The following is a 22,122-nucleotide window of genomic DNA, read 5'->3' on the forward strand; positions in this document are numbered from 1 at the left end:
ACAACGAGGGGCATTCCCGGTGGTAACCGGCAGTGCGCCCACGTTGGCGTGTGTTGCATGGTTACCACTTGGTGAGCACATTAGAGCTAGGTCAATAAGTGGCAGTAATATCTCAGGCCACAAATAGGTGCACAGTAGTTTTAATATTAGCGCAGGCCCATTTCTCAGCCCATTAAAAGCCTTTTTCCCAGCTGTGGTAAAAAAAACAGCCCAGCTTGTGCCTAAAAGATGCACCCACACAACCACAGGCCACTTTTTACCATAGTTTTGTAAAAGGACCCCTTAACTAGTATTCTATAAAGATCATTCTATACGTAAGTGCCTTTACAGAATTTGTGCTTAGTGCATATCATCCTGATACCTTTACTGAATTCCCCTTATAAGCAGTGTTGTTCAAAGTACTAAGTCAAAGTACTTAAGTAAAATAAATGTATACTTTAATACTTAAGAAAACATAAAAGTGCAGTGAAGAACACCTTCAAAAATTTACTTAAGTGAAAGTTAAAAAAATTATTGCCTAATATAATACTTGCTGAGTAAAAAGTAAAAGTACTGCAACTAAAATGAATGCGACTATTGTTAATGTTTTATCCCAATAACTTTACTGCTCTACAATTCAATTTGCTTTGCTTTTAGAAAAACTATATTTTGAAAATGACTGTCACTCATGTGAGTGTACTTGTGAGTCATTAATCCAGCACAGCTAAAAGGGTTTTCAACAACTGCACTGGCAAGAAGTGGAGTGTTCAGTTTGATTAAAACGTTCCTTGAAATCAGGCCAAGCTGCAGTATTATTGATGCCTTTTGACTGGGTCGATAGGTATGGATCAAGGGAATCTCTGAAAACTTGACTTCCTTAGAGAAAAAAATGCTTTTTCATCTGCAGTAGATGTAGTGCTGTCTAATTCATCAATTGCATCTTCAACTTTATCTTTGTTATCATTGCCATGCTGTCCAATTACAGAGAAGGCTTTCACAAAGTTGGAATCATTGTCAGTTGTTGTTCTACAATTTTTTCATCTGAATGCAAACTCTGTTTGAATAGCTTCAAGACCTGATGCAAGAATGTCAAATGTGTGGGAACCCTTCAGTCTTAAGCCCAGGCAAGCAGACTTCCTCTCTAAAGACCCTATCAATCCAGTGGACAATCACCCCAATGTAAAATTTTCCAGATGTCCAGCAGTCTGTTGTGATAGAGGCTTATATCTATGCCTGCTGCCTACCATTCCAGTTTTAAGCCTCTAATCCAGCTCTGCCGTTCTATCTATCGCTTAACACCTCAGTCACTACATATATACCCATAACACCTCAGTTACTACTTATGGCCCCTTTACACATTCTCTTCCTTGCCCTGTCCCTTCCTAATCTTTTTCCCCTCCCCCTACCGCTGTCTACCACTGGAACTCACTGCCCACCCATGTCCTCTCCCATCTTGCTCACTACTGCAATACCCTACTCACCCCCGTCCCTCACCACCTCACCATCTCTCCTGTCCCCCTCCTCCTTCCTAGCTCTCAACCTTCAACACTTCCTTCCTGCCATTAACCCATCCCCATTCCTCCTAAGCGCATCCCGTCTTCGTCGCCTTCGTCGCCCTACCTCCCCCACCCTCCTCCGCACTCTCTTGCTCCTCCTCCTGCTATCCGCAGGAGACATCAATCCCAATCCAGGTCCCCCACACCTGTCTTCGTCCTATCCATGCAAACGTTTCCGGGATGTCTCCAATCTCATATCTATTCCCCTCCTCCCCCCCTCTTCCCTCCCCTTCTCATGTGCACTGTGGAATGCCCACTCGGTCTGCAACAAACTTCCCTTCACCCACGATCTCTTCATCTCTCATTCCCTTCACCTGCTTGCCCTAACTGAAACCTGGCTCTCCCCTGACGACTCTGCCTCAGTTGCGGCTCTATGCCATGGAGGCTATCTCTTCTCCCATACTCCCCGCCTAGTTGGCCGTGGAGGAGGCGTCGGGTTACTACTCTCGCCCTCCTGTAGCTTCCAACCCCTCCTCCTACCACAGTCTCACTGCTTCTCATCCTTTGAAGTCCACTCCATCCGTCTATTCTACCCGTTGCCACTCAGAGTGGCAGTCATTTACCGCCCCCCTGATAAATCCCTCCCTTCCTTCCTCACCGACTTCGATGCCTGGCTTTCTGTTTTTCTTGAACCCTCATCTCCATCCCTCATTCTTGGAGACTTCAACATACACGTTGATGACCTGTCCAACTCTCACGCTTCTCAGTTCCTCACTCTAACATCATCCTTCAACCTCCAGCTTTGTTCCACCACCCCTACTCACCGTGATGGCCATTGCCTTGACCTCGTCCTCTCCTCTTCCGGCTCACCCTCCAATTTCCACACCTCAGCTCTTCCTGTCTCTGATCATCACCTGATCACCTTCACACTTCTTCACCCTCCCCCTCAGCCCCGCCCAACATTAACCACTACTTCCAGGAATCTCCAGATTATTGACCCTCCCACCTTATCATCTAGTATTTCTAATCTCCTCCCCTCCATCATGTCCTCCGAGTCTGTTGACGAGGCTGTCTCCGCTTACAATGCCACTCTCTCCTCTGCTCTGGACACCCTTGCACCATCCACCTCCCGTCCCACAAGGCGTACTAATCCCCAGCCCTGGCTGACCCCTTGCATCCGTTACCTTCGCTCCTGCGCCCGATCTGCTGAACGCCTCTGGAGGAAATCTCGCACCCATTCAGATTTCCTTCACTACAAATTCATGCTATCCTCCTTCCAGTCCTCACTATTCCTTGCCAAACAGGACTATTACACCCAATTGACTAATTCTCTCAGCTCTAACCCTCGTCGTCTCTTCGCCACCCTTAACTCCCTCCTCAAAGTGCCCTCCGCTCCCACCCCCCCCGTCACTCTCTCCTCAATCACTGGCTGACTACTTCCGCGACAAGGTGCAAAAGATCAACCTTGAGTTCACTACCAAGCCACCTCCTCCTCTTCACCCTTCAACCCTCTCCCTCAACCAACCAACCCAGACCTCTTTCTCCTCCTTTCCTGATATCTCCGAGGAGGAAACCGCCCGCCTTCTTTCCTCCTCAAAATGCACCACTTGTTCCTCTGATCCCATCCCCACCAACTTACTTAACACCATCTCTCCTACTATCACCCCCTCCATCTGTCATATCCTCAACCTCTCTCTCTCCACTGCAACTGTCCCCGACACCTTCAAGCATGCTGTAGTCACGCCACTCCTCAAAAAACCATCACTAGACCCTACCTGTCCCTCCAACTACCGCCCCATCTCCCTCCTACCCTTCCTCTCCAAGACACTTGAGCGCGCAGTCCACAGCCGCTGCCTTGATTTTCTCTCCTCTCATGCCATCCTTGATCCGCTTCAATCCGGTTTTCGCCCTCTTCACTCGACAGAAACAGCACTTTCTAAAGTCTGTAATGACCTGTTCCTTGCCAAATCCAGAGGCCACTACTCCATCCTCATCCTCCTGGATCTATCCGCTGCTTTTGACACTGTCAATCATGACTTACTTCTTGCCACACTGTCCTCATTTGGGTTCCAGGGCTCTGTCCTCTCCTGGTTCTCCTCCTATCTCTCCCACCGCACCTTCAAAGTTCACTCTCATGGATCTTCCTCCACCCCCATCCCCTTATCTGTTGGTGTTCCCCAGGGATCGGTCCTTGGACCCCTTCTCTTCTCAATCTACACCTCTTCCCTGGGCTCCCTGATCTCATCTCATGGTTTCCAGTATCATCTCTATGCTGATGACACCCAACTGTATCTCTCCACACCAGACATCACCGCGGAGACCCAGGCAAAGGTATCGGCCTGCTTATCCGACATTGCTGCCTGGATGTCCAACCGCCACCTGAAACTGAACATGTCCAAGACCGAGCTTATCGTCTTTCCACCAAAACCCACTTCTCCTCTTCCTCCACTTTCTATCTCAGTTGATAACACCCTCATCCTCCCCGTCTCATCTGCCCGCAACCTCGGAGTCATCTTTGACTCCTCTCTTTCCTTCTCTGCGCATATCCAGCAGATAGCCAAGACCTGTCGCTTCTTCCTCTTTAACATCAGCAAAATTCGCCCTTTCCTCTCTGAACACACCACCCGAACTCTCGTCCACGCTCTCATTACCTCTCGCCTGGACTACTGCAACTTACTCCTCACCGGCCTCCCACTTAGCCATCTATCCCCCCTTCAGTCTGTTCAGAACTCTGCTGCACGTCTCATATTCCGCCAGAACCGATATACTCATATCACCCCTCTCCTCAGGTCACTTCACTGGCTTCCGATCAGATACCGCATTCAATTCAAGCTTCTCCTTCTTACCTACAAATGCACTCAGTCTGCTGCCCCTCACTACCTCTCTACCCTCATCTCCCCTTACGTTCCCGCCCGTAACCTCCGTTCACAGGATAAATCCCTCCTCTCAGTACCCTTCTCCACCACCGCCAACTCCAGGCTCCGCTCATTCTGCCTCGCCTCACCCTATGCTTGGAACAACCTTCCTGAACCCTTACGCCAAGCCCCCTCCCTGCCCATCTTCAAGTCTTTGCTTAAAGCCCACCTCTTCAATGCTGCGTTCGGCACCTAACCCTTACCGTTCAGTGAATCCAGCCCATCTTCAAGTCTTTGCTTAAAGCCCACCTCTTCAATGCTGCGTTCGGCACCTAACCCTTACCGTTCAGTGAATCCAGACTGCCCCAATTTGACTGCCCCGATCGGACCGACCGTTCACTTGTCTATTAGATTGTAAGCTCTTTGAGCAGGGACTGTCTCTCTTTGTTAAATTGTACAGCGCTGCGTAACCCTAGTAGCGCTCTAGAAATGTTAAGTAGTAGTAGTAGTAGTAGTTATATCTGTTCACCAAGAATTGCAACCAACTCCAGCTTCATCTCTACTTCAAACTGACTGAACTCATCGCTGTTCTGTTTAGTTGGAGACCAGTAACCAATTCAACAAACACAGGCAGCTCCTCTGTTCTTAGGAGCTATAGTCACTGAGCAGCAACATTTAAGGTGAGATGCTCCACTGTTTGCATGATGAAGTTTTCAATAGCAAAATCCTGTTCTAGGTTTTGCTGTTTCATTTGGTTTTGAGGAATCATTTAGATCTCTCTTCTGCTTTTTACCATTTACTTTTAACTGCAAGTGTCAGATGTAACTGAGGTAAAAGTAGCAAAGAATTGGTGAAATTATTACTTCAGTAAAAGTAACAAATGTTTCCTGTACTTCTTTACAAGTAAAAGTGATAAAACTTGCACTTAAATACAGTAACTAGTTATATTTACTTGGTTACTATACAACACTGCCTATAAAAGCAATTCTATAAACTAGATGCTGAGATAGTAGAGATAAACCACCAAAGTGGAGGAATAAGGAACACTACTGATGTAGCAAGAACAGTCAAAGGAGTAATGCAGAAGAATGATACTTCCAAAAATATGAGGGAGCCAAAAAATGTCATACACAGAATTTATTCATAAAAGACCACTTCTAGATTACTGTGCTTGCCTCAGAAGTCTAAAAATACATTTATACATTACAATGAAGCACATAAGCAACTATCCAACCATCACCTCAACCCATACATATACGCAGACGACGTAACGATCTACATCCCATTCAAACAAGATTTACAGGAAATCTTCAGTGATATCAACCAAAGTCTTCACATCATGCACTCATAGGCGGATACTTTCAAGTTGAAACTTAATGCAGAAAAACCCCAATGCCTAATACTCACCTCTCAACACAATGTGAACAAATTCACCACCATAAACACACCAAATTTGACACTCCCTGTCTCGGACACCCTAAAAATTCTTGGCGTGACTATCGATCGTCATCTAACACTTGGTCATACGAAAAACACAACCAAGAAGATGTTCCACTCAATGTGGAAATTAAGAAGAGTAAGAAATTTCTTCCCAATGACAGTCTTCTGTAACCTGGTACAATCAATGGTGCTCAGTAACCTAGACTACTGTAATGCACTCTACGCTGGATGTAAAGAGCAAATAATCAGGAAACTTCAGACAGCCCAGAACACCGCAGCCAGACTTATATTCGGAAAAACAAAATATGAAAGTGCTAAACCACTGCGAGAAAAGTTACACTGGCTCCCACTCAAAGAACGCATCATGTTCAAGATTTGTACCCTAGTTCATAAAATCATCCAAGGAGATGCCCCAGCCTATATGTCAGACCTGATAGACTTACCGACTAGGAATGCCAAAAGATCAGCCCGCACGTTCCTTAATCTCCATCTCCCAAGCTGCAAAGGTTTAAAATACAAACTTACGCATGCATCAAACTTTACCTACTTGAGTGCCAAGCTATGGAGCGCACTGCTGCGCAACCTGAGAATGATCTACGAACTAACAAACTTTAGAATATCATTGAAGACCCATCTTTTTAATAAGGCATACCACACAGAACAACAAATATAAATGCATGCATCTCCTATGCCTTTACTCAGAACTATTTCTATAATATCTGCTTGTTAAACTTCTACTAGGTTACTCAAAATCTCTATGTAACAATTAGTGATTATCTTTATAATATCTGCTTGTTTTAAACTTTTACCATGTCACTCAAAATCTCTATGTAACAATAAGTGATTATGCTCTAATCTATTACCACCAAGAACGATACATTGTAAGCCACATTGAGCCTGCAGAAAGTGGAAAAATGTGGGATACAAATGCAATAAATAAATAAATAAAGAGCATAATTATTACATTTACATATACAAAAAAGTCAACATAAGTTATACTCACATTTAAACTTATCAAGCCTATGATTAACATCATTGAGAACCAAAGAAAAAAGCACAGCTTGGTCTTCAAGACTGAGACAACAGGAGTCCTTTATTTCTGAAAGACCCAACACAGGCCATGTTTCAGTGTAAAAGTGTCTGCCTCAGGGGTCCAAATCATATTAAAAAGCATAGAAAAGGAGCACTGTCAAAACAGGCTCCTTGTTGTTTACATGTCTCCCAAAGTGGATATGAATACAAACTTGTACACATACATAGTAAAACGCCATCTTTCAAAAATATAGGACTCCTGTTGTCTCAGTCTTGAATGCCCAGCTGTGCTTTTTTCTTTGGTTGTTTGCATTTGTGTACTGTTTTACCCTCTCTCTTGCCACTCTGTGTAACATCATTGAGAACCATATCAAAAGTCTGGTCATCTTTTTTCAAAACCTGTAGCTTCTCATCACAAGTCTCTTGTAGGGTAGTGCTCTCATTTTTGGCAGTATCTGCTATTAAAATAGTCCAGAGTGCATTTTTAAAGAATGAAACACCATCTATTTAAAAAGGTCTGATCATCTAAAAACATTGTTGGGGCTTTAGAGATATGGAGAGACTGCCAAAAATAAGAGCAATATATTGAGATTAGATAGTATGGACTCTTGCTACTTTTTGGAACTCTCCCAGGTACTTGTGATCTGGACTGGCCACTGTTGAAAACATAATACTGGACAAGATTGGCATTTGATCTAACCCACTATGGCAACTCTTACATTCTTGCCATCGCAGTTCAGTGTTTGACAACCACACAATTCATCTTTAATTTCTTGGAAGCATCAGATTAAAGTTCATAGAACGGAAGGACAGCAACTCATGCTAGGTAAAAAAAAAAAAATGTGCAGGAACTGGATTGACTTGGGGAAGAAGTGCTACAGTGAATTTTCCTTTTGGCCTCATTGGCTCATTTCAGAGTATGATGTTATTATGCTCCAGTTACCATACCTTTCCCCTCATCCTAGTTCTGGAGAAATGGCTGAAACAAGCTCCTGCCCCATTCATTTGGCTCTTATATTGAGTACCAATGTTGACAAACACTTAAGAAAGATTGCAGTTCATTATGAGGGGCATTTTCGATATAACATCTAAATCCGATTTTGGATGTTTTGCGGAAAATGTCAAAAATCCAGTAATGGACGTGGCCATTTTTAAACCAGAACAACATCCAACTTTTTGTTTCAACAATGGCCATTTGCTAGAAGTTTTTGTGTTCAGTATGTCTATCTTTTTGGACCATTTCTGAAAAATAAATGTCCAAGGGAAGAATACACAAAAATAAGCCATTGGGATGTATGGGGGAAGGGAGCAGCATTCTTAGTAGACTGGCTAAACGGACATCTCAGCAGAGCAGTGGAGCACCCTAGGGGGCAATGTAGTGAACTTTACATAAAAGGTCCCAGGTAAATATCTCACTATTACGCCTTACATTGTATGGTGAGCCCTCTAAAACCTACCAAAAACCTACTGTACTAAATTGTACAACACTACAATAGCCCTTATGTCTGCAGGCATCTCATATGTGGGTACGTTAGGTTTTTGGTGGGTTTTGGAGGGCTCACACTTTCCACTACAAGTGCAACGGTTAAAATGGATTATGGGCCTGGGCCTTCCTATCTACAGTGTATTGCACCAACCACTAGGCTACTCCAGGGACATGCTTGCTGCTCTGTGTTAAGGACTGGACATAACATCTGAAGCTGTCATAGAGGCTGGTATGTACTGTTTCTTTCACATCTTTTTTTTTTGGGGGGGGAGGTAGAAGGGGATCAGTGACCACTGGGGGAGTAAGGAGGGTATCATTCCTCCAGTGGTCATCTGGTCATTTAGGGCACCTCTTTGTGACTTAGTTGGGATTGAAACAGGTCTAGATCAAAATTTCTATCTTTTATCCCTGGATGTTTTTGCTTTGATTCAGTATGTTGATGTTTAGTCAAAACAGTTTACATATACTATTTTTGCAGATACGTTTCTGCCACAAATTGATTCACAATTTAAGGTTATTTGTACTTGGGGCAATGGATGCTTGCCCAGGGTCACTTGAGTTGCAATGAGAATCAAATCCAGTTCCCTAGGATCTCAACCCCCTGCACTAATTGTAGGCAGTAGTGGGAATTGAATTCAGTTCCCCACATCTGCAACACACTGCAAAAATCATTAGGCCACTCCTCAGTGCCCAAATCCTGCCCCCTTGTGATTTGGATGCACTGCATATGAAATGCTTAGAAAACTGTTTTAAAAATGGGTTTTGAAAATAGCAATTTGGACATTTGAAAAAAAAATCATATCCATCTATCTCTTCGTACCTCTTTGGATGTTTTTCTGTTTCGAAAATGAGCCCCTATATGAGTTTGGCAATGCTATTTTGCAACAATTGTTTGATGTACATTCCTTGATTTATCTAGTTTCCAGGGCCTGAAATGGTCAGGTTCAGTATGGATTCTCACGTATCCATGACATCTGTTGCATTTGTCCAACATTTATTAGTAAAAATATTAGTACATTTCCCTACCAAACAGTAAAAAAAACAAAAATCCAAAAATTCCTACAAACTTTAACTAGATTGAAACTCTCCTGTTTCGAATTAGAATATGAATTTTCCATACCTCTCTACTCAGAATAGATGCAGTACAAAAATGCAGGAAAGAGACAAAGATACACAGGCAAAATTGCCAGCCATATAACATCTATCATATTGGTCCAGACAGGTTGGACACCTTCATTAATCATACAAAACTGAGGTATATACTGTTGAAATATGAGACAAAAACCAAGTTGTTAGGCTATAATAACACTTTATTGGCAAAATGATTGCTTTTCTGAGTAATAGATTAAATGTGAGGAAAGAGTGATCTCATTTTTTGAGGGCAAACAGAAATGACAATACCTTTTACTACATTTTCTTTCTTCTGCTGCCTGTGGTAGATGTCAGCATGGTGGACTCTGTTCTCTCATATTCAGGTCTTAGACAAAACCATTTACAGTCAAGCATTGTTTCCCAGATTCTGTATAGGGCACCCAAAAATGGGGGCGGATTATAGATGCGCACATAAATTAGTCAATTAGTTGTTAAGAATAAATTATTGGAGTTAATTGGCATTTAATTGGCACTAATTAGGAGTTGCATGTGCATCTTCCTATGCCCTATTCCAGTAGTTCCCAAACCAGATCCTGGAGGCATCCCAACCAGTCAGGTTTTCAGAATATCCACAATGAATATTCATGAGATAGATTTGCATGCAGTAGAGGCAGTGCATGCAAATCTATCTCATGAATATTCATTGTGGGTATCCTGAAAACCTGAGTGGCTGGGTGCCTCCAGGACCAGGTTTGGGAACTAGAGAGTTGCACTGGGACAGAAATCTAACCTGTCCTCGCGGGAATATAACCTGTCTCCACCCATCTGTGCCTCAAGTAATCTCCTCCATCCCAGCTCCTGGCCCGCTCTGCCCTTGCCGTGTTGCATCGTGCCGCAGCTACCTTGACCCCCTTCCAAGAAAGCCAGATTCTATAAGTAGTAAAAATACTAGTAAAAGTAACATAAATCATTTTCTTCCATACTCTGCTAAATACATATTAAGTAGACATACAAACTACCATAGTAACCTATGAAAATGTTTTGAAAATGAGCCCTTTAATGCTCTGTTTAGGAAGAAGCTAGATCCACTGGACAGTCAAGTCTGCGGAGGACCAGAAATGAAGAAGAAAGGAGGAAAGAAAAGAAATAAATGGAAAGGAAGCCCTGGAAACGGAGTCAAGGGAACAGATAGAGAGCAGCAGAATCAGATACTGGGCCAGCATGATCAGAGAAACAAAGTCACCAGACAACAAAGGTAGAAAAAAAATAATTTTATTTTCATTATAGTGTTTGGAATATGTCCACTTTGAGAATCAGGTGCTGAACGTTAAAAGTTTATATTTATTTACTTAGTTATGGCATTTTATCCCATATTAAAGATTGGAACCTGGGATCATTTAATTTTTTTTCCTGGAGAGAGTAATGCATTGGCTCCCCCCCCCCCCCCCGGCTATAGCCAGCTCTGCAATTTTGGGGGGGCACAGAGGTGGGCGGGGGGGACGCAGAGGTGGACGGGGGCATCGAGGTGGACCAGGGAGAGAGCCTGTTGTTAAAAATTTACCAGCACACCACTGTGAGTGCTATCATCTCCTGTGTGAAGTGCCACTATTTCTTTAAAAGTGGCATTTGCAGAAGAAAAGCTAGGTAGTATTTTATATCTGAAAAAAATGGTACAGATTTATTTCTGATAACATGATCTAGTTAGCTTTCCCATTTTCATACACTAGAAAATAAACATTGAGTAGGAATAAATAATATTTCAGGGTTCTGTGAGGGACATTAAGGTTCATATTGAGTGAATAGGTATATACGTATAAGCTATGGGTGAAGCAAGGGGCTTGATGGAGCATCTTTGTTGGTTCTTCCCCATCTGCACTTTGAATATCTTAATATCTAGCACAGGGGTTCCAGTCCTTGGGACACACCATGCCAGTCTTGTTCTCAATATATCCACGATGAATATTCATGAGATAAATTTGCATGCACTGCCTCCAATGTATGCAAATCAATATCATACATATTGTTTATAGATATGTTGAAAACCAGACTGACTTGGTGTGTCTCGAGGACTGGGTTAACAAGTAGCTTTTTGAGCTCCCTAGATATCTCATGAGTATTCACTTTTGTGACAGTTACTACTCAAGCAAACATAAATATCTTCACAGAGGCCAAATATTTAAGGAGATAAATCAAGTTTAATACTTGTATAATATTTCTTTTAAGTTGCATTTATTTGTAATAGCATTATGTGTTTCATACTTTAAATATAAGTTCCCATGTGGCCATTGCCCCTTATTGGGGGTAAAAGCAGCAAAAAATAGAGCTATTTTGTTTAATTACTTTGTCAAAAATACTTTGAAGGAGCATATCACAATTAAAACAGTTGAGGAAAAAGATGTTTAACTACAAAGACAAGATTCTCTTAGTAAGTAGAAAAATGTAAAGGACCTAGTCAAGAAATAAATCTGCAGGACTCCTGAGAGAACTGAGGGACACGGGAAAAATATGACTTTCATTAATCTCCAAAGGTTAACCACTCAGAAGTTCTGAAAAATCGGTCATAGGAGAATTTGTACAGAGTTTCTCCAGCATTTTGGTGTCTGAGTCCTTGCCCCAAATATATGGCTTTCAGCCTTATGCCTAGTCTTTTCTTCAGATGGGTACAAAAGTGTCAGAATAATGCATAGGTGGTGAATTCTTTCTTATTAGGTACTAGTGCCAAATCTTAACAATTGGGTTATTGGGGTCATGTTGTGTTGTGTTCTGATCCAATCTTATCTTTAATGTTTTCTTAATATGGTCTCTATCTCTAAAGTCATTTAGAGTTACTGCTAATGTTCTAAGGTTCTAGACCCTCTCTAGGTATTTAGGGCTTCTTTTACAAAGCCCTGGTAGGGCTACCATGGCAAAAGTGCATGACAAATCAGACCTACTGTCAGTCTACCGCAGGATCCCAGCATATCCTAGCATATGACATACACCATTTCTATTGCTTGGAAAATATTTTTTAGCGCCGAGGGCTTACCCAGCAGTAACTGGGCAGTGCTGTGTGATTCCCAGTTACTGTCTGGTTAGTGTGGGAGGTCTTACCGCCTCCCGATTTGGAGTCCCTTTTAGCACATCATTTTCTGTGACTTTGTTCTGTACAAGGGCAACTTCCAAAGGCTATTTTCATGGGTGAATGTCTGAAAATTGACTGCCCTCCATGTGCGTAAAGGTATGTGTGTTCTTTCACAGCACACATATCGGTACCTTTACTAGAAATCGGTAAAGGAGTTCCCATTTGGGAACTCTGATACCACCAATTGGGTGGTATCAGAGTTGGGTCAGAGCAAGGATTAGAAAAACTTAATCTCATTCATCTATAAATTTATAAACTGCCTTTACAGAATCTATAATGGACCATCCCAAAGTGGTATTTAGAATTTAAATACAAGTACAATCAATAAAAGCAATCTTAAAAAAAACATAAATACAATCAAAATTGCCATCAATTAGCTGATTCATTAAAATAACACTATAGCTACTTAATATAGCCCACTCATGTCAGCTTCAGCCACTGTCAGATTTTTCCTCCCTCTATTTCTACTGTATTAGACAACGCTCTGGCTAAAACTAAGCCCATGGTGGACACTATTGTTTAACCTCTGGCCACCTCAGGTAAAAAAACAAAGTCACCTGATACTCAGCATAGGTATCTGGATACCAGATATCCAGGAATTAGTGTGGATTAACAGTTCTATCTGGTTAGCAATGATATTCAAAATGCTCATTGGATAGCTGCTGTGATGTAGATAGTGTGATGGTGTCTCTGTGGGTTTTTCCATCCTCCATCATTTCCTCTTCTCCTACTCTTTTGGCTTCTAACCACCTTGTTTCTGTGTGTTACAGGAACTATCACCCGCAGCCATGGGCTGTCTTACCCAAGGTCCTTTTTCTGTAGAGAAGTTCCTGATTCCAAGATCAGGATTTTTGACTTGGGCAGGAAGAAGGATAAGGTAGATAAGTTTACACTGTGTGGACACATGCCCCTGGATTTTATATGTGGTGCCCAAATTTGCACAGATTAAATATGTGTGCACAAATTAATGAGCTAACAAGCCATAACTAGCAATAAATTGATGTCAACAATCAATTATTACAATTATTTGAAAGTAATTAGATTTTGTCCATGCATCTTCCTGCTCACTACCCTATAACCCCACACACCTAAATTCCCTAGCAAGCAATTCAAAAGGGGGTATGGTAGGGGGTGTTCCAAAAATCTGCACATTGAGTTATTGAATATCACCATTCCCTTGCCCAAATGCCAAGAGCGGGGCACCAACATTGACACCAGGTATCAGCTGGCATAAATACTGGCATCCAAATTTGGATGTGGGACTAGGCTCTCTAACCGTTATTCTATTCAGAGCTTTCTTTGTAGAATAACACTTCATGCTGAGTTTTTGCAGTGCCCAACGTTTGAGTGCCATTTACTGAATCTGACCCATGGTGTCTGATGAATATGAGCAACTGTTATCTAAAGCTCTGGAAGCTGCTCGTATCTGTGTCAATAAGTACATGGTAAAGAGTTGTGCCAATGATGGGTTTCATAACCGGGTGTGCCTGCATCCCTTCCATGTTATCTGCATCAATAAAATGTTGTCCTATGCTAGTGATGACAGGCTTCAGACTAAGATGCATGCTGCCTTTGGTAAGCCCGAAGACACAGTGGCCCGTGTGCACATCAGACAGGTGATTGTGTCCGTTTGCACCAAGATACAGAACAAAGACCATAGGATAGATGCATTGTGCCATGCAAAGTTTAAGTTTCCTTGGGTATCAGAAAATCCATATTCAGTGGCGTTCCTAGGGGGGCTGACACCCGGGGCGGATCGCCGATGTGCCCTGCCCCCCCGGGTGCAGCGCCCCCCCCCCCCCGGTGCTGCGTGACCCCCCACCCCGACGAAAGAACCCCCCCCCAGATGCATGCCGCTGGGGGGGTGCCGCGCGCCGGTCAGCTTCGTTTGTTTCCATGCGCCCTCTGCCCCGGAACAGGAAGTAACCTGTTCCGGGGCAGAGGGAGCATGGAAACGAATGAAGCTGACCGGCGCGCAGCACCCCCCCCTCCAGTGGCGTACACCCGGGGTGGACCGCCCCCACCGCCCCCCCCCCCTTGGTACGCCACTGTCCATATTTCCAAGAAATGGGGATATACTAAGTTTAATGCCAATGACTTTTGAAACTATGATCTCTGGGAAATGCCTCTTCCCTGATGGCTGCGGTATAAAGTATATCCCAACCAGGGTCCCCTTAACAATTGGCATACCTTGCACACAACCTGAGTCTTATGTGCTGGGGGTTTCAAAAATGACTAGAGAGAATAAAAGGCTGAATTTAAAAAATGCTCATCAGATTGCTAACTACAAAATCATGTACGGAGAAGCCCCGAGTTACCTGATAGACTTGATCAACTTACCAATTAGAAATACATCCGAATCAACACTATCTTATCTAAATGTGCACTACCCAAGCTGCAAAGGACTTAAATACAAAACAACTTAGGCATCTAGTTTTTCCTACATAAGCACACAACTGTGGAACGCATTACCAAAAGCCTTGAAAACGATGTACGACCACCTAAACTTCCGGAAATCACTAACAAACAACCTGTTTAAAAAGGCACACCCTACCGATCCAACTTAAATGCCTAATCTCTGCAACACAACCAAACTAAAGCACGTAATGGACATAACACAACTCTTCTGTTCTCCGATTCCCTAATGTGGCTGTGCCACATGATCTTGATCTTACCACAACTTCACCCTATATTTGTTCACACTGGAGCCTGCAAAGGCCTCTCCAGTACTATGTAAGCCACATTGAGCCTACAAATAGGTGAGAAAATGTGGGATACAAATGTAACAAATAAATAAATAACCTAGATAAAGTTTGTATAGTTAGTGGTTTGAATATCATCACTAACCAGATAACCTCCGGATCTGTCTAAGCTCTGCCCACGGACTGCCCTGGCACTGTCTAGGTAGTACCAAGGTGCTTAGTGGGAATATTTAGCTGTACTATCCAGTGAGCATCACTGAATATCCTGCTCACTGGCATTTATCCAGTTAGCAGTGCCTGCTAAGTGACTAAGGGGCCATTTTACTAAGGTGCGTAGGTGCCTACGCACATAAAATGTGCATCAAATTAGAACTACCATCCATCAGTAATTCTAATATTGACGCATGTCCAAAATGCACGGCAGAAAATAATTTCTATTTTCCACTGCATGGCACTAATTGGACAGTAATCAGCAGTGTGCGTACGTTGACGATTACTACCCGGTTAATGCATGAGACCTTACCGCTAGGTCAATAAGTGGCAGTAAGGTATCAGGCCCAAAATGGATGTGCGCTGATTTTTATTTTGCCGCACTTCCATTTTCGGCCAAAAAAGACCTTTTTTGCAGGTGTGCTGAAAAATGAACCTGCACGCTGTAAGGTCTCCACCACCAGGAGACTCTTGGAAAAGTCTCCTGCACCGGGAGACTCTTGAGTCCCTCGGCCCTTTAGCTGAGCTGTGTGCTGTAATCCACTGCTAAAGAGCACACAGCAATTCACAAGGTCAGATCATTATACATTATTGTAATCCCTTTGTGTCAACTGCTCCTCCAAAGTTAGTTCCCACCACAGCATTTCTCAAGAAGCATAGTAGTTCAACAGCATAGTATTCAAAACAAAACAAAAAAAACCCAAAAGGTTCCAAAATCTCAGCAGTTCATATAAAGCAGTTATGCAAAGCAATTCTTCAAACAAAGTAGCTCAAAAAGGGCTCAAACTCCCAGCAGTTCATGTATAGCCGTTATGCCCAAAATCACCACTCCTCCTTTCTCCCTTTCAAAAGAAATTATCCTAGGGAGAGTGGCAAGGGTCCCTCCCCAACCAGGCCAGCATTATACCCTGACCACCAACCGCATGACCCTTCCGTGGTAAACCTGATCTCTCAGCTCCCCTCGTAGGATAGCCACCTTTTCCCTTCTTCTACCAAGCTCTCCTCCCAAGCAGCCCTCTCCTGTTTAACCTCTTTTCCTTCCAGTTTAATCAGAGCAGCAATCTCCATCGGCCCTTCTTGATCTAGTTCCTCCCCCTTTTCTTCCCCTTGCCAGTCCATAGGTTCCTCCCCACACCCAATGCTCAGCTGCTCTCCATTTGCTTGAATGGGCAGGTTCAGAACTCCTTCCCTCATCCTGGCTCTCTGGGACAGGTTTTTCCAACTCCCTTCTCTTGCCCTTCTCCTGACCTCCTCTGGGGGCTGTTGGGGATTGAGGTCCCTGTTTCTACCATGGGACCTACTCAGGGGCTGCTGGGAATTGTAGTCTTTTCCTTTTCTCCAATCCCCCAGGGGAAAAGACTCCTTCCTTTCTCTACCCAGTCTCCCTCCCTCTCGAGCCTCCTCGTTCTTCCATGTACCTCATTTTCCCTCTCACCCTCATATTCCTCACACAGCGTCCAAAACACGTCCCTACACCAGCGCAGGTCAGCATACCTTAGTAAAAAGACCCCTAAGTGCCTTTGAATATCTACCGTGCTTTATTCCTAATTCTAAATGCCATATAATCCTGCAACCTTCTGAACCCATCCAGAAAACCATTCCACCACCTAGTGGAAACCACTGAGAAAACTCTTCTGCAAACCTAGACACAATTAACTTTTTTTTTAAACTGAAGGCACCTACAGGGCCTGGTAAGGAAGGCAAAGAGGGACTTTGATAAAAGGATTGCATTGGAGGCAAAAACACATAGTAAATTTGTTTTAAGTATATTAAAAGCAGGAAGCCGGCAAAAGCCGAAGGGTAAAAGGGGTGATCAGGGAAGACAAAGCCATAGTGGAGAGATTAAATGAATTCTTTGCTTCAGTCTTCACTGAGGAAGATTTGGGAGAGATACTGGTGCCAGAAATGGAATTCAAAGCTGACGAGTCGGAGAAACTGAATGAAATCTCTATAGACCTAGAGGATGTAATGGGGCAATTTGACAAATTGAAGAGTAGCAAATCTCCTGGACTGGATGGTATTCATCCCAGAGTACTGATAGAACTGAAAAATGAACTGGTGGAACCATTGTTAGTAATATGTAATTTACCCTTAAAATCGAGCGTGGTGCCGGAAGATTGGAGGGTGACCAATGTAACGCCGATTTTTAAAAAAGGTTCCGGGGAGAGCCAGGAAATTATAGACCAGTGAGTCTTACGTCGGTGCCGAGAAAAATGGTAGAGACTATTATAAAGAACAAAATTACAGAGCATATTCAAAAGCATGGATTAATGAGACAAAGCCAACATGTATTTAGTGAAGGGAAATCTTGCCTCACCAATCTTGCATTTCTTTGAAGGGATGAACAAACATGGATAAAGGTGAGCCAGTTGATATTGTGTATCTGGATTTTCAGAAGTACCTCATGAAAGACTCCAGAGGAAATTGGAGAGTCATGAGATAGGAGGTAGTGTCCTATTGTGGATTAAAAACTGGTTAAAAGATAGAAAACAGAGAGTAGGGTTAAATGGTCAGTATTCTCAATGGAGAAGGGTAGTTAGTGGGGTTCCCCAGGTGTCTGTGTTGACGTCATTGATGATACATTGAAACCTTCTGCTCAGTGTGCTGCAGCGGCTAAGAAAACAAATAGAATATTAGATATTATTAGGAAAGGAATGGAAAACAAAAATGAGGACATTATAATGCCTTTGTATCGTACCACGGTGCGACCGCACCTCGAATATTGTGTTCAATTCTCATCGCCACATCTCAAAAAAGATATAGTTGAATTAGAAAAAGTGCAGAGAAGGGCGATGAAAATGGTAACAGGGATGGGACAACTTCCCTATGAGGAAAGGCTAAAGTGACTGGGGCTCTTCAGCTTGGAGAAAAGACGGCTGAGGGGAGTTATGATAGAGGTCTATAAAATAATGAGTGCTACTACTACTACTACTACTATTTAGCATTTGGAGTTGAACGGGTAGACGTGAAGCGTCTATGCTTTCCAAAAATATCAGGACTAGGGGGCATGTGATGAAGCTATAAAGTAGTAAATTTAAAACAAATCTGAGAAAATTTTTCTTCACTCAACGTGTAATTCAACTCTGGAATTTGTTGCCAGAAAATGTGGTAAAGGCGGTTAGCTTAGCAGAGTTTTAAAAAGGTTTGGGCGGCTTCCTAAGGGAGAAGTCCATAGACCATTATTAAATTGGACTTGGGGGAAAATATTTCTGGTTAAGCAGCATACATTTTTTGTACTTATTTTGGGATCTTGCCAGGTATTTGTGACCTGGATTGGCCACTGAAACAGGATGCGGGGCTTGATAGACCTTTGGTCTGTCCCAGTATGGCAATACTTATGTACTAGGCAAACATATATATTTGTGGGTCCCCCTTCTAGGGACCCTATCCTTCACCATCATTTCACCTCTCCAGAAGTAGCATGGAAAAGTGCAGAGCATAGCTGTGGGTATGACAGAAATAATAGTCTATGATTGAGCATGGGAACTATGTAAGCTCATGCTTTGAATGAAGAGGCTTAATGGGTAGAAATGAAGAGTTGCCATGTTGCCCAGTTCGAGGAGGGAAATTCTGAGCCAGTCCTGGATTTATGTAACCCTATCCCGCTACATTATGGAACCCGAAGTGCTGATTTCAATTGGTGGTATCAGAGACTACAAAAAGAACACTGACATGGGATATGAGTTCAAAAATAGGGCTGGGTAACTTAGCAGCTGCCAGTCTTTTTCCTCAGCTGACAGAAGACCCTTCACACTTTCCCCTATTCTTCAGGCCTACTCCTTTTTCAACAACCTCCTCTTCTCCCCTCCCCTCTCCTCCCACCACCACACCCCCAGATCCAGAACACTCACTGGTTTCAATGGTTCTCTCCAAAGGCTTTGTGCAGAGCTCAGTTTCCCCCAAGAAGATTTAATGACAGGAGACAACGTGGCATCAAAAAGCTGAAATCATCTCCCCCGGGCTGCCGCCATATTGGTGTACTTTAAACAACCTATCAGCTAGCAGTTACCGAGAAGAAAAATCTAAATGCCTGACTCCGAAGAACAGGTACAAAAAAAAGAGAAGATATCTTTAACTTCTTAGACAAGACACTGCCTTCATTTACTGCCACCTAAGCACTTTTCTACCCGCTTTTTCTCATCTCCAATTCAGTGCGTGGCACCTCACCTGATTCGAAGCTCGTCTCTCCCGGGCACTCAGTTTATAGCTGAAATGCCGACAATAATTTTTATATGCTACTTTAGTGATTTTAAATGTTATTTCATGATATATGTGTACGGGAAGCTTTCAAATAAATTATTAAAAACCTATCAAATTAAAAAACACACACACATAGGCAGTCATAAACATTTGCTATTGTTTTTATATAGAAATATCTTTATTGTCATTATATGCAAAAATAAAGACATATAGCATAGCATTGAAATCCAAAATACAGCATTGCAAATAAAGCAAGATCTGGAGCACCGGCAAACTCAGGAGCCCCACCCTCAAGAGTAGACAACAATACTTTGTTACAGTGGTGTTCCTAGGGGGGCTGGCACCTGGGGCGGATCGTCGATGCGCCCCGCCCCCCGGGTGCAGCGCCCCCCCCCCCCCCCGATGCAGCGCAGACCCCCCCGGCGAAAGGACACCCCCGCGAAGGAACCCCCCACCCCGACGGGTGCATGCCGCCGGGGGGGGGTGCCGCGCGCGCCTGTCCTCTGTTGTTCCAGGAAGTAACCTGTTCCAGGGCATAGAAGAAGCATGGAACAACGGAGGACAGGTGCGCGCAGCACCCCCCCCCCCCCCCGGTGACGTGTACCCGGGGCAGACCGCACCCACCGCCCCCTCCTAGGAACGTCACTGCTTTGTTAGTGTCTCTCAACTGCGCCACAAATCTACTGCTCAGCACAGGTGGCAGCACTGGACCAGCAGAGCTGAGCGACACTTCGCTAACGAGGACAGGGCTATTCCTCACAACCTAACCAGCTGGTTCACCCATAGAAGCTGAGAAGCCAGTAATCTCTGCCTGATGTAACTGGCGCCAGCAAGCTGAGAACCGGCGGGAGTCTGCAGTTGCTGTGTCCTCCTCGTAGGCACTGAAAGACAAATGTCCAAGGAACAAGGTAAGAAGAAAGGTTCTGAGCCCTCAGGAGCAAACTAATGGCACAAACTACTTGGCAGCTAGAGTCAGTAAATGACGCTCAAAAATCGGCAGTCAAATTTCAGCGGCCAATTTTGATCACTATGTACAGAATCCGGGGAATAGTGGGAGGAACCCTTATTTTACCATCCTTACTTTAATATTCCCTTATCTCTTGTTTGTCCTGTTTGTCTGTCCTAATTAGATTGTAAGCTCTGTCGAGCAGGGACTGTCTCTTCATGTTCAAGTGTACAGCGCTTCGTACGTCTAGTAGCGCTATAGAAATGATAAGTAGTAGTAGTAGTAAATAGTAGCAACATTCTTGCTCAGAGCTGCCAATCATCCATTAATTAACAGTGAGTAACAAATAAGCAAAAAATGACGTGGTCATAAACTCTGTAAAGATAATTTAATACCAAGAACAACCTCATCCTGTACTTTAGTATTCCATGTACATAGTAAAAAAGAAAAAAAAAGTTTTCAGCTGTGTTTTAAAAGAACAGTTGTTTGCAAGATGTGTCAAATATTGACTTGTAAGAACCACACTGTGCAGACAACAGTGAGAACATGAGATGTAAAAAAGAGGATGTCAAATGCAGTGCCAAGTCAACTTGTGAATTTTTAGTGTTTTTAATGCTTTCACATTTTGTAAAACCTGTGTCTGTAAAAATGTCAGGCTGTCAGTAAAAATCTGGCAGATTTTCAGTAAAAATATTTTTTATCAGTTGTCAACTATTATGTGTAAAGTGGAGAACACACAGGCTGCTGAACACAGATAATCTTTATTGCATCTATATACAGATACACGCCTGCAACAACCTTGCTGCTCAAAGCTCTGGTTGTCACAGTCTTTACACGCAGATTCCTCTTCTGGTACTTTCTGGTATATGGTAAAGTCAAAGGTCACATTATTAGAACAACTGTGTTTCTGATTTCCTACAATTCCATGACCAACAGGAACACATGAAGCAGGAGGCAGGTTCTGTGGCTGTAACCATAGTAACATAGTAACATAGTAGATGACGGCAGAAAAAGACCTGCACGGTCCACCCAGTCTGCCCAACAAGATAAACTCACATGTGCCATTTTTTGTGTGTACCTTACCTTGATTTGTACCTGTCTTTTTCAGGGCACAGACCGTATAAGTCTGCCCAGCACTATCCCCGCCTCCCAACCACCAGCCCCACCTCCCACCACCGGCTCTGGCACAGACCGTATAAGTCTGCCCAGCACTATCCCCACCTCCCAAACACCAGCCCTGCCTCCCACCACCGGCTAAGCTTCTGGGGATCCCTTCCTTCTGAGCAGGATTCCTTTATGTTTATCCCATGCATGTTTGAATTCCGTTACCGTTTTCCTCTCCACCACCTCCCGCGGGAGGGCATTCCAAGCATCCACCACTTTCTCCGTGAAAAAATACTTGCTGACATTTTTCTTGTGTCTGCCCCCCTTCAGTCTCATTTCATGACCTCTAGTTCTACCGCTTTCCCCTCTCCGGAAAAGGTTCATTTGCAGATTAATACCTTTCAAATATTTGAACGTCTGTATCATATCACCCCTGTTTACTACTACTACTACTATTTA

General features: G+C 43.4%; 1 protein-coding gene across 1 annotated transcript in view; it reads left to right on the forward strand.

Moving 5' to 3' along the window:
* Nucleotides 1-21,505, forward strand: part of LOC115464287 (60S ribosomal protein L10-like) — a 58,730-nt gene extending 37,225 nt beyond the window's left edge. Inside the window, 5 exon segments of the mRNA XM_030194680.1 lie at nucleotides 13,272-13,404; nucleotides 13,871-14,211; nucleotides 14,553-14,599; nucleotides 14,601-14,797; nucleotides 21,340-21,505. Of these exon segments, the coding sequence (XP_030050540.1) occupies nucleotides 13,272-13,404; nucleotides 13,871-14,211; nucleotides 14,553-14,599; nucleotides 14,601-14,797; nucleotides 21,340-21,505 (884 nt within the window).
* The last annotated feature ends 617 nt before the right edge of the window (nucleotides 21,506-22,122 follow it).

The sequence above is a fragment of the Microcaecilia unicolor genome, chromosome 3, assembly GCF_901765095.1.
Source record: "Microcaecilia unicolor chromosome 3, aMicUni1.1, whole genome shotgun sequence".
NCBI classification, from domain to species: Eukaryota; Metazoa; Chordata; class Amphibia; order Gymnophiona; family Siphonopidae; genus Microcaecilia; species Microcaecilia unicolor.